The sequence below is a fragment of the Telopea speciosissima genome, chromosome 9 (assembly GCF_018873765.1).
Source record: "Telopea speciosissima isolate NSW1024214 ecotype Mountain lineage chromosome 9, Tspe_v1, whole genome shotgun sequence".
Lineage (NCBI taxonomy): Eukaryota > Viridiplantae > Streptophyta > Magnoliopsida > Proteales > Proteaceae > Telopea > Telopea speciosissima.
Window position 1 is genome coordinate 55,468,801 of NC_057924.1, and position 13,847 is coordinate 55,482,647.

Genomic DNA, 13,847 nt, shown 5'->3' on the forward strand with positions numbered 1-13,847 from the left:
CTTAACCCTAATATTATAAGGAAGAGATTTGTCACAGAATCCATATTCTGAAATATTCAATCCTTGGGCCTCAAATCTAGAAGGATCACAGACATGAGTATTAGATGAAAATATTAGAGAACTATTTTGAGGTTGAGGTGCAGAAGAAGAACGAAGAGTTCTTGCTGCAGAACCCAATAGAGAAACAGATGAGAGAGCCAAGCAGCAAACAAAAAGGTAAACAAAAACAAAATTCCTCGCCATGACTGTGAGCGGCCAGTGAATTAGATTAGTTGCAGATGCAGAGTGAATTGAAGAAGAACCGTATATGCTATGGTGGCTATTTATAATATGTAGGCCTAGGCATGCATACAAAGTAAGATTAATTAAAATTCTAATCAATAGCTGTCTCTCTATCTGTCTGTTTAATCTTTTATTATTATTATTATGTATCTATTTATCCAATCCTTGACAACAATACTTCTCTATCTGTTTAAAATCCTTTAATATTATATGTCTACTTACGGAGTTACGGTTCTTTCCTTCACTACGTGCACTAGCCAAAGAGATGGAATAGGAACAGGATTCAATAGCTGCAGGGATCACTCACGTTATCTTATTAGTTATTATCCTTAAATTAATTAAGGGCTTTTATAAAAAAAAACAAAATTTAAATAGGGAATAAGAAGGTTAACGGGTCGTGTGGTTATAGCATGGTTCCTACGCCTACACAAACCAATTCCTTTGTATGTAAAAACACCATTCAGCCCTTAGTGAAATTAAAAAATTGCATCCAAAATCCAAACCAACAAGGCCTCTCTATGCGCACTTTCATTGCCTACCGTGTTGGTGCAAGACTGACACGACTCGTCTGTGTTCGCCTCTTCCCGACTAATAAACATCAAGATGTTAGAAATTTACCCATAAGGCATCCAAATCTTATTTATTCTTATATTTTTCCATTGGGATGTAAACGGATCGGATTTGGTTCGGATTTATTACTATTCGAATTATAAAAAAATAAAAATAAATAAATAAATAAATAAAACATCATATCCGAATCAAGGAGTTTATCCGATAAACTATATCCGATAAACTATCCGATTAGTTAGACGAATTAGACTTATATCGATTACGGATTTTCGACTCCGATTATCAAAATATCCTTATAAAAGTGTTTATAATAAGAATAATATAGTAATATATCATATCTTCTTACAATATATTAAACTAATCACATTTTACAATCAGATAGTAAATTATCCGAATATTATCCGATCTGAAACGGCACTACCCATATCCGAATCCAATTATCTTTCAGAAGGATTTGGATATTTTTTCGGAAACCAAAATTCCGGATTCAAAAACCCCTAAACGGATCCGACACGGATTTTCGGCTATCCATTTACATCCCTACATATACATATAAAATAAATAATAAAAAAACTTAATCAATTAACTATATCATTTTATAACCTTACTTTTATACCATTGATTTATTCCCAAAAATTATATAATGTTGTATTTAATCTTTTATTATCATCCATAACAAGAGTACTTCTCTATCTGTTTAATCCTTTAATATTATCTACTTACGCTTCTTTACTACGTGCCCAAGAGATGGAATAAGAACAGGATTCAATAGCTGGAGGGATCACTCACTTTACCTCATATTATCCTAAAATTAATTAAGGGCTATTAACCCCACCCCAAAAAAAAAAAATTTAATTAATTAAAGGAATAAGAAGGTTAACGGGTCCTGTGGTTATAACATGCTTCCTGTGCCTAGATATAAATCAATGCCTTTATACATGAAAAGACCATTCAGCCCCTAGTGAAATTGAAAATTACATCTAAACTAATGCCTCTATGTGCACTTTCATTATGCCTACAATGCTGGTGCAAGGATTACATGACCAGTCTGCGTTCTCATACCGACCTCTCCTACCCCAATACTCACACCCCCTCCACGGCACCTTCACCACCCAACCCTATCCCCTCCCCCCCTCCCTCTTCTCCAATGCAACGGACTTGGCCCTTGACCGACCTGTATAGGCAAACCTTGCACGTGAGTTATCTGACCAATTCCATGAACTGGAAAAGTATATTAGGATATTCTAGTAATTCTAGCCACTCTACATATGGATTTACATAAATACCCTTATTAGTGTAGTCTGATGCTCTTGCAAATAAATTTCCAATTGCTCTATCCAATTCAGTGATCAATTACCTAGAGGGCCATGGGTCCTCTAAACATTTTGGTCTCACCAAAGGTTGAATTAGCAATTAAACCCGATTTGCTGTTGTTGTGGATTAAATCTCGAATTTAATTATTAGGGGAGACAAATACATTTCAAAAGATAGATTTGGAAAATTTAATTAAGGGCAAGAGATTGTTGCCCGATTGTGTTGCCCCAGAACAAGTACGGTGACTAATGAAAGCGCGCAAGGGCATCAACGTGGATGTAATTTTTATTTTAAGGAAGACTAGACGTTAATTTCACGCGCTTTTGTGTTTGGGTACAGGATCCACACGTGACCAGATAACGTTCTTTTCCCTTTAATTAAATACCATGAAGAAACATATACTAACTGGTAGTATTAGATAAGAAGTGGAAATCACGTACTAAAATTTGTATCTATACTATGGTTATTAGCACAAATGTCATAAACCATGTTCATTATTAGGGAATGAGGACCATGTAATAGTGTGATTGAGACACATGGAATCGGTTTATATACAATATAATATGCTTAACCTGATGGCCATAAAAAGAAACTCACTAATATTTTTAAGGGGCGATGTTCTCTTCCAGGGAGCACATGGGGGCAAGGTTGCACACTTGCACCCAGACACATGGGGCGAGACGGGACAACCATTTCGGTCATTCAAGGGGGTGTGCCGGTCATTTCACCCACCTCCATGTGTCTGGGTGCATCTTGCACCCAGTGCAAAGAACATTTTTCCTATTTTTAAAACAGTTTAAATTAATAGTAAATTTTTGTGGATAGGATCTTATCATTTCTGAAGGCAGAGGAGTTGCATCTTTTTTCCATTTTCATTCAGGAGTTATTTTCTTATGTGTTTTCATGCCCTTTTAAAGTTTTGAAATACGGAAAAATTCCTTTACTTATTCTTAGGAACACATACAAGCATACACAAAGGATAATGATAATCTCACCACTAATTACTTCATTTATGACAAAATAGAACTTTGAAAATCTAGGAACTAAATGAGACAACACAATAATACAACCCAGGTTGGAGCGGACAAAAATTGGTTGCTGCCTAGATTACAGGACTTACAGCTATGTTCCTGCTGTCCCAACTGTAGGCGCTGATTTGAAATCCAGAAGGGTATTATGGAAAATACTAATCCTTAAGAGGGTATTTGTGAAGCCAAATAGAAAAGGGATTATTCCAAATGTACGCCTATGATTGGGGATAGCAGGAGCATGGGTTGCCGCCAATTTTTTTTTCCAATAAAAGAGTGGTGACAGTTTCAAGCTCCCTGCCATGTGAAACCCACTTGCCCACTTCCCAGTCCATAAGATGATCATAATAATGACCTTCTCTACTCTTTTGGTGCTTGAAGGCTACCTTCAAGCATAGTCTCAAGTTATTGATTACTACATCAGTCATTCATTTGTTTTTTTTTTTTAATAAAACCATTGTGTTCAGACTTCAGACATTCTTCCGAGGAGAAACATCAAAGTTTACTTTCAATAAAATGGTAAAAGTAACATAGATCAGACAAATTTACCACAAAAAAAAAAAAAACAGAGAGATCAGACAAAAGCAAGTCCCCTAAAATTTTTTTCTTTCCTTGCCTTTATGGAAATTGGATGTAACCATATAAATTCTTCAATAATCAACATTCAAGCACTCTCCTATCTCCTAGACTTGTTTCATTCATTTAAAAGGTTCAAATTTTCTTAATGTCTGTTATAACCACCATAATCTGTCAGAGTTCTAACAGACAAAAGCTTGATTCACTCATGAATCAAATGCATTCTAAAGGCAAAAGAGAGTGACAATATTTCTCTTCCGGTCCCTAAAGGTTATGTACTGATATATGTAGGAGAAGAATGTAAGAGGTATGTGATTCCATTAAAGCATCTATCGACACCAGAATTCCAAGCGTTGCTGGAGCACTCAAAAGAGTTAAATGCAAAAACTGAGGGTCCCCTCACGTTATCATTTTCAATTCAGACATTTGAAGAAGTATGGAAGAGATTGAGCTATTTAGGTTCAGTCTATTTGCAAGAGAAATGAAGGGAGAGCCTCAAACGTAAAACACCCAGTCCATCTTTAATCCCTCCTCCGAAGAAAGATGCTTCAGCAGAGAGAGTCACTGGCACCTACGACATAATGACACCCCTAGGGTCGGCCATTGAGTTGAGGGTCACCAAGGACACCCCCACAACCAACCAATGCACGCCCTCACATTCTTTTGAAAGACTCATCATTGTTGAAGACACTCCTCTACTAGCCCATCTAGAGCATCGAACCGAATCTTCAACTGATCTAGATAAAAGTCACCAAACCCAACACTTTGCACCGTACCATCAACCTTTCAACCAAACCGGCCTCCTTCCAACTACTTACCAACAACCTTCCACCGATCCGATCTCCTACCAGCGCCCTCCTTCATTGTCAACCACTGAAAATACCAAACCCCTCACCCCCCCCCACCCCGGCCCCCCCGTGGAGTGGGAGAAGTCCAGTAATGGCAAACATGTTATTGGTGAATCCTGATATCAGTTTAATCCAGGAATAACTCGTGATTCTTCCCCAATACTAGACAGGTATAGAAACTCCTATTGGGGGACAGTTTAATTTGTACTTTCGGGGATTAGGGTTTCTTTATATTGTACTATGCGAGAAACTATATATAGGGGGCTTATCTCGTAAGGAGGTGACATGAGGGTTTTGTAATTTCTTCATTAGAATAGCGGAAGCTCTGGTTATCGTTTGACTATGGACATGAGTGAACCACGTAAATCTTTGGGTTCTGTGTGCGTGTGATTCTCTTTTGTTTTTCTTTTGTACATCTTTGTTCTGTTGTGCTGTTAATTCTTAACAAAACATCTCCCAAGCACCGCACTTCACAAAAAATGTGTATGAAATATGAGGTCACTGAGCAACAACCCCACCACGATATTCAAACCATTGCGAGCTTCCTCTCTCTGTGGCTTTATGGGCTGCTTGTTGAAGTAAACTGAATGCGGCGCCAGAGCAGATTGAGGTTGGTGGCCATGGATATTCTTGGACCTCCTACCAGTTTTATCAAGAATCTTCAGAGCCCACCCAAATATAATTCTCACCATGTATTTTACTTTTTCCTTGGTACTATAGCCTTATTGGACGGTATTGAGATTTCCTAACTATGGAAACCTCTAAAGTCAAGAGGGCAGCCAACCAACTCCATCGACTAAGACCAAGAGGTGGTGGCGGTGGCCAAATTGGAACAACATTTCAAACCAAAATAAATGCTCTAGTAGGAAAGAAAGAGAGAGAGAGAGAGAGAGTCAATAACAAAGAGTTATATACAAAATGCCAATATTGACGTAGTGTTCTTATTTTGGATTTCTCTCTTTACACATCATGATTGAGGAAGAGAAAAAGGGGTTGAGGAAGGAATCATATTAGGAATCCAAGGATCAATCTAAGGATTGATGGAATGATCATAGCCCACTCTAATGAACAATTCTTTGGAAATTAAAATCTCAAAACCTGAATACAAACCTAAAGCCCCCATGAAGCAGATCTTGGACAATTAAGTAGCACTAAAAAAACACGAATTGAGGAAATATTTGCCTTTCATAATTCTACTCCAAAGAGAGGTCTGGTGAATTTGCTCCCAACCTTTCTCTGCTAAAAGAGCCGCATTCATATGTCTTGAAAGATTAATATATATTCAACCCACCACACTTCTTGGAAAGACATATACATAGAATCCCAACTAACCGTAGGGACCAATGAATGCCATTTGACCAAAAGAATTGTCGGCTGATGCAATCCAAATCATTACGAATGGAAGAAAGAAGTCAGAAACAAGACATATAATATTGTGGCATGGAAGACAGGAAATCTTGTATTAAGGGAACCTTTCTAGCTGAACTTAAATAAGACTTCCATGATCTGAGCTTGGAGTTGATAAGTTCAATAAGACCAGCACAAGAAGCATTATTTGGAATCTCCAAATAATGATCCAAATTATGATTCGAGGAAATATGAAACCTTTCAAACAAAAGGTCAATAAGACCTGACCATATTATCAGTATTGGGTATAAATTTTTAATTTTTGTTGGGTAAAAGTACGGGTATAAATGGTTACCAATACAACCGCCAATATCAACAATCTCACCATTTCCTTTATTAGATCACATGTCAATTTACCCAAAAACAAAAAAGGGCTATACCTTGGATGAAAAATAAGTTTGAATGGTTTTATTCTAATTAACCTAAAACCGGCTATAACCCACCACGACGGCTTCCCGCTATGTCTTCCTCCTCTTTTTCATCGGTGACCTCCCTCCCTTTCCATCTTGTTTCTCCTCCCTACCCCATGTCCGCCTTCTACCCGTGCAAATTGGTGTAACAACAAGAGCTCGAACCCTAGCCATGGAGATAGCGGTCAGCGCACATACATCGAAGAGAAAAAAAGGTTGGTTCTATAGAATTACAGTTCTCTTCGTCGTACCTTCAGCTCCGAAGCTATCGTCTTCCCGTGATCACACTGGAGAAGCTGGTTTTCCCTACGACTTCAGTGAATCTCGGTCAAGTTATCACTGAAGATCGATGCTTGAGCCCTGAATAAGAGCACAACCAAGCTCAGTTAATTGCTTGCCCTGAGTCTTTGACTGATATTTATTCTTTTGGATTTTGATTTTTGATTTTAGGGGGTGAGGGTGTTTGATTCCATATTGACAACTAGAATATCGTAAATCGATTTCTGACTAGAGACGAAGGTTTATAGTTTAATAAATTCTCTTTTTTCCATGAAGCTTTTTCAATTAATGTGTTATTGAAATTGAAGGGTCATTAACGGTCTATTATTTGTTTTTCCATGTTATCATCTCTTTCGACTCTAATTCTTATATATTTTGCTTGCTATTTTTTGGCTTTTGTAGGAGAGAGAAGACTCCATCAAGTGAGTTTTTCGTGGAATTAGGGGATCTAGAGTTGACTGCGAGGCCAGCAAAAATGAATTCTCACCATGGAATGACGACTGAGAAATGCTAATGGGACTGAAATTGAAGATTTCTTCTCTGCGGATGTGTGTGTTTGAGAGAGAGAGAGAGAGGGGAGAAGAGATGAACGTGGTAGCAAGAGTGACAGTGAGGCTCTTACCGTAAAAGGTGGGTATCAGTTACTAGTTGGAAAATAATTTGGAGAATGTGGATCCTTTACTGTGGCCTGCCCGTGCTGCGGGGTGCTTCCTTACACAGGCAGGGGTGCAATGACCGCCCCACCCACTACCTATTAAACTAAGTTATGATTTTCAATCCCTACTCCTCCAATGGAGGAGCACTTGTATATATAAATGATCAATGATGGTTATACAAGATCAGAATTCTTAGGATTACAATGAGATGATTTGTACAAATGGGTAAACTCAATATGTGATTGAGGATCTTTTATATCACATGTGCAAAATTTGTTAAGAGTGAGCATTGCCGGCCGGTGCAAGAAAACCTTGGTGAATCTTTGATGATTCTGTTGATACACCCCCTTAAGGTGGAGATTTGAGGGATCAAATCATCAGTTTGTCCCCGAGAAATTGAAATCGATTGGTGGAGAGACCCTTGGTAAAAATGTCGACGATTTGATCCTTTGTTGAAATAAATTGAACATTTTAGTTCTTTCTTGCTAACCTTGTCGCAGACAAAATGGAAATCGATTTCCAAATGCGTTGTCTGTGCATGGAAAACCAGGTTGGCAAAGAGATATATAGCACCGATATTATCACACCATAAGATGGGGGCCAGAGAGAGTAGTAGGTGAAGTTACGCAAATAAGGACCGTAGCCATGTCAACTCTGCACAAGCAACAGCCAGTGCCTTATACTCAGCGTCGGTGGAGGAGCGGGCAACAGTACATTGTTTTTTGGAGGCCCAAGAGATGAGGTTAGGGTCGAGAAAAATTGCATATCCATCGGTTGATTTTCTGTGATCATTGTTTCTAGCCCAATCGGCATCACTAAAGGCTTGAAGACTGAAATCGGAGGATCTACGTAGTACTAACCAATGATGTTGTGTGCCTTTGAGATAGCGCATGATGCGCTTGACAAGCGACCATTGGTTATTCGTAGGTGCATGCATATATTGGCAGGCATGATTCACTGCATAGGCAACATCTGGACGGGTCAGGGTTACATACTGTAAGGCGCCAACAATGGAGCGGTAGTGAGCACCCCCTTGAGCAGATAATTTCATAGTCCAAGACATGGGTGTCGATACAGACTTGTAGTCCGTCATACATGCTCGGTTGAGGATATCTAAAATGTAATGGCTTTGGGAAAGAAGAAGACCAGTGGGATGAGATTGAACCTCAATTCCAGAAAAAAATGAAGTGGGCCTTGATCTTTTATGGCAAATGTGGAGGCTAGCTGGGTGAGGAGATTGGTTATGTGGTAGGTGTTGCTGCTAGTGACAATAATATCATCCACATAAACTAACACATGGGTGGTAAGGGACCCATTATGGAGGATGAATAAAGATGGGTTAGTTTGAGTGGCAGTAAAACCGGTTTGAATGAGAAATAGTGGCAGCCATTGAAACCAAGCATGAGGAGCCTGTTTGAGACCATGGAGGGACTTATGTAATTTGCACACAAAATGGGGTCTTGCAGGGTCCTCAAAGCCAGGGGTTGAGTCATGTAGACTTCCTCTTTCAAAATTCCATGAAGGAAGACATTATTGACGTCTAGTTACCGAGTACTCCAGCCCTTAGACACGGCTATAGAGAGAACTGTTCTAATGGTGGTTGGTTTGACTACTGGACCAAATGTTTCAGTGTAATCTAACCCTTGTACTTGATAAAAACCTTTGGCCACTTAGCTGGCCTTGTACCATTCCAGAGAACCATCGGCCTTACGCTTCACATGATAGATCCACTTGCACCCTACTAAATTGCATTGTGGTGGTGGAGGAAGGGGACCATAGACCATGTATTATTTCGGAGTAAGTCATTGAACTCCTCACTCATTGTTGCATGCCATTCGGGTATTTTGTTGGCTTGAGAAAAGTAGGTCGGTTTGACTAGAGGTGGGGCATGGGTGAGGTGGGCTTGAGGGGATTTTCAAGTCCAAAGTTGCATGTGATGAGTTCGAGTGAGTGGGAGAGGGGTACTCGGTTCTTGATACAGGTGTCAAGGGCCGAGCTTGTTGCATTGGAGAGAGGGGGAATTGATAGGGTAGGGTGGTGAAGGTGCCGCGGGGGGGGGGGGGGGAGGTGTGAGTAATGGGGTAGGGGAGGTCAGTACAAGAACATAGACTGGTCATGTAACCCCTGCACCAACACGGTAGGCAATGAAAGTGTTCATAGAGCGCATAGAGCTTTGACAATTTACTATCTGATTGTAAAATTCGATTAGTTTAATATTTTGTAAGAATATATGATATATTACTATATTACCCTTATTATAAACACTTTTATAAGGATATTTTGGTGATCGAAATCGGAAATCCGATTGATATAGGTTAGAATCGTTTTACTAATCGGATAGCTTATCGGATTAGATAATATCCGGATATATATCCGATAGTAAATCTGAACCAAATTCGATCGATCCATTTATTAATTGGGAAGAGGTGAATGCAGACCGGTCTGTGTAACCCCTGCAGCAGCACGGTAGGGAATGAATGAATTATGAAAGTGCGCATAGAGGAGGCATTGTTGGTTTAGACTTTGGATGCAATTTTTCAATTTCACTAGGGGGCTGAACAGTCTTTTCACATACAAAGGCATTGATTTGTATCTAACTAGGCGTAGGAATTGAACCATGCTATAACCACACGACCCGTGCGTTAGCCTTCTTATTATTCCCTTAATTAATTTAAGGGTAATAACTAATTAGGTAACGTGAGTGATCCCTCCAGCTATTGAATCCTGTTCCTATTCCATCTCTCTCTAGTGCACGTAGTAAAGGAAAGAACCGTAAGTAGATAATAATAAAAGATTAAACAGATAGATAGAGAGATAGATATTGATTAGAATTTTAATTGATCTTATTTTGCATGCATGCCTAGACCTACATAGTATAAATAGCCACCATAGCATATACGGTTCTTCTTCAATTCACTCTGCATCTGCAACTAATCTAATTCACTGGCCGCTCACAGTCATGGCGAGGAATTTTGTTTTTGTTTACCTTTTTGTTTGCTGCTTGGCTCTCTCATCTGTTTCTCTATTGGGTTCTGCAGCAAGAACTCTTCGTTCTTCTTCTGCACCTGCACCTGCACCTCAAAATAGTTCTCTATTATTTTCATCTAATACTCATGTCTGTGATCCTTCTAGATTTGAGGCCCAAGGGTTGAATATTTTAGATTATGGGTTCTGTGACAAGTCTCTTCCTTATAATATTAGGGTTAAGGATTTGATCGATAGAATGACATTAGGAGAGAAGGTGAAGCAACTTGGAAATCATGCTAATGGAGTTAGCAGAGTTGGGTTACCCTCCTATGAATGGTGGTCAGAAGCTCTCCATGGTGTCTCTAATCAAGGTCCTGGAGTTCAGTTTACCCAAGAGATTCCTTCTGCAACTAATTTCCCAACTGTTATTCTAATGGTAGCTTCCTTCAATCAATCACTCTGGAAAACTATAGGCCAGGTAATAAATACATTAATTTAGTACCTATAAATAATCGGTTTTTTTTTTTTTTTGTTTAAATTAATATTATATGATGTTATCAGTGAAGGAGGGTCATAATGTATGCGGCTTTACCCCTGTTTTTGCAAAGCCTGTTTCCAGACTCGAAACCGTGACCACTTCATTACACTAAATATGTTCTTTTTTTTCAAATATGATATAATATATTATTAAATTATTATCGCAGGCTGTTTCAACAGAAGCAAGAGCAATGCACAATCAAGGGCATGGTGGATTAACATATTGGAGTCCAACAATGAATGTAGTAAGGGATCCAAGATGGGGAAGAATCACAGAGACACCCGGTGAAGATCCATTCTTGGTTGGTACTTATGCTGTTAACTATGTTAGGGGTTTGCAAGATATAGAAGAAGAAGAAGAAGAAGAGGAGGAGAGCAACAAACCTCCTAATTATTATTATAAGGACTTGAACTCTAGGCCCCTCAAGGTTTCTGCTTGTTGTAAGCACTATACTGCCTATGATGTTGATAATTGGAATGGAGTACAACGTTATTCTTATAATGCTAAGGTAATTAATTAAATTTGACTTCTTTTAATTAATTTCTTAAATTGTTTTAATTTTTATACAAAAAAATCTTGATTTAATTTGTTATATATTTAATTTTTTTGTAATCTATTATATGTCTTTTAATTAATTGACTTAATTATATTACAGGTTTCACAACAAGATATAGTGGAGACATTCAATCGTCCCTTTGAGATGTGTATTCGAGATGGAGATGTTAGTAGTATTATGTGTTCTTATAACAGTGTTAATGGCATCCCTACTTGTGCTGATCCAAAGCTTCTCAAAGAGACCATAAGAGATGAGTGGGGTCTTCATGGGTAACTAACAAATTACAAATTTAATTCTTTCTTTCTTCTTTCTTCGATGATCTTCTTCTTCTTCTTCTTCATGGTGGGTCAGGGTTGGATTTTTCTAAAACCCTAAGTCAGGTAGACTTTAGTGTTGGGCTGGGGTTTTAGAAAGCCCGGCCCAAACCGACCCTGTTGCAGCCCTAATTTGCTTATAGTATTAATTGATCCATGGTTTCTTATATATATAGGTATATTGTCTCTGATTGTGATTCCATCCAAACAATGGTTGCAAATCACAAATTTCTCGGTGATGGCTACGAAGATGCTTCTGCACAAGCGATGAGAGCAGGAATGGATTTGAATTGTGGAGATTCTTACACCAATTACATGGAGAATGCAACATTAAGTGGCAAAGTCAAAGAAGGAGACATAGACAAGGCTTTGAACAATCTTTATGTTGTGCTTATGAGGCTTGGCTTTTTTGATGGTAGCAGTCCTTCCTTGAGATCTATTGGGCCAGAAAGTGTTTGTTCAGATGAACACATTGAGTTATCAGCTGAGGCTGCAAGGGAAGGAATTGTTTTGCTTAAGAATGACAATAATACATTGCCTTTAGATCATAACAAATTCAAGAACATTGCAGTTATTGGGCCACATGCAAATGCTACCACTACTATGATTGGAACATATGTAGGGATTCCATGCAAGATTACTAGTCCCTTGGATGGTCTCTCTGAATTTGCTGCAAGTTTAACATATGCAAAGGGATGTGATGGTGTACAATGCAAAAATGATAGTTTGATATTCCCTGCCATGGAAGCTGCAAAGAATGCAGATGCTACTATTATTATTGTTGGGTTGGATACATCGATTGAGCAAGAGGGTTTGGATCGAATTGACCTAAATCTCCCTGGTTATCAAGAACAGTTGATCAAACAAGTTAGTGATGTTTCCAAAGGTCCAGTCATTCTTATGGTCATGTCTGCTGGTGGTGTTGATATTTCTTTTGCCAAGACTGATTCCAAAATCCCAGCCATCCTTTGGGCTGGCTATCCTGGTGAGGAAGGTGGGCGCGCCATCGCTGATGTTGTCTTTGGAAAATACAATCCTGGTGAGTCTCTGATGGATCAATCCGGCCTGCTCGATCATTATTAATTCCTTTACCCTAATCTCTTGCTCCTTAATTAATTTTCTTAGTAATTATGTGACATTTTTATCTTTCTTTGTTTGTGTTATCAGGAGGGAAGTTACCAATTACATGGTACACAAATGATTATATTACCAAGCTTCCCATGACATCTATGCCATTGAGACCAGTTGATGAGTTGGGGTATCCAGGAAGGACATACAAATTCTTCAATGGCTCTACTGTTTACCCTTTTGGTTATGGCCTGAGCTACACCCAATTTAACTACAAGATTGTGAGGGCTCATAGATCAGTTAATGTTAAATTGAACAAATACCAGCATTGCCGTCGCCTCGATTATTTGGATGATGCAGGAAGACCTTTATGTGAATCTGTTCTAGTTGATGATTTGGATTGTTCCACAACTGAGTATGAGTATGAGTTAGAGGTTGAAGTCCAAAATGTTGGAACCATGGATGGGGATGATGTCCTCATTCTCTACTCAGTACCTCCGGCTGGGATTGTAGGTACTCATTCTAAGCAGGTGATTGGGTTCCAGAGGGTGTTTGTACCGGCAGGAGAGAGCAAGAATTTGAAATTCACATTCAATGCATGCAAAAGCTTGTTCTTGGTAGAGAAAAATAGTTACAAATTGTTGCCTTCTGGTGCACATACCATCTTAATAGGCAATGAATCAACTTCACTTCCTCTTCAAGTTGATTTTACTGTCACTGCTGTCGAAGAATCCAAGAATGATTGAGATGAATATATATATAGCTAGTTTAGGTTATAGGAGGATTCTGTTTTGGATTCTAGCTAAGATACTCAGTTTTATTTTTTTATTCTATACTTTAATGTTTGATAAATTTGTTTAGGAGGGCTAATTTATATAGCCTATTGGGTATAGCAACATTATAATTTTTTATTATTTTTTTTAATATAACTAGTTGTGATTGTTTATTATACGTAATTAAAATCTCTTTTTTTTTTTTTTTTTTTTTTTTGGGTGTAATTTCTATCTTTAATTGGAATCCATCAATTTTACCTA

The 13,847-nt window shown here is 38.5% G+C and overlaps 2 protein-coding genes across 2 annotated transcripts; one reads left to right on the plus strand and one right to left on the minus strand.

The window, feature by feature from the left end:
- Positions 1–7,992: 7,992 nt before the first annotated feature.
- On the minus strand, positions 7,993–8,463 carry LOC122639123 (uncharacterized mitochondrial protein AtMg00810-like). Its single transcript, XM_043831952.1, has one exon. The coding sequence runs from the start codon at positions 8,461–8,463 to the stop codon at positions 7,993–7,995; it is 471 nt and encodes a 156-aa protein (XP_043687887.1).
- A 2,115-nt stretch (positions 8,464–10,578) lies between these two features.
- LOC122639124 (probable beta-D-xylosidase 2) lies at positions 10,579–13,559 on the plus strand. The gene is made up of 5 exons (XM_043831953.1): positions 10,579–10,815; positions 11,042–11,383; positions 11,531–11,700; positions 11,922–12,784; positions 12,913–13,559. The coding sequence occupies exons 1-5, from the start codon at positions 10,594–10,596 to the stop codon at positions 13,557–13,559; spliced, it is 2,244 nt and encodes a 747-aa protein (XP_043687888.1). The 5' UTR covers positions 10,579–10,593.
- The last annotated feature ends 288 nt before the right edge of the window (positions 13,560–13,847 follow it).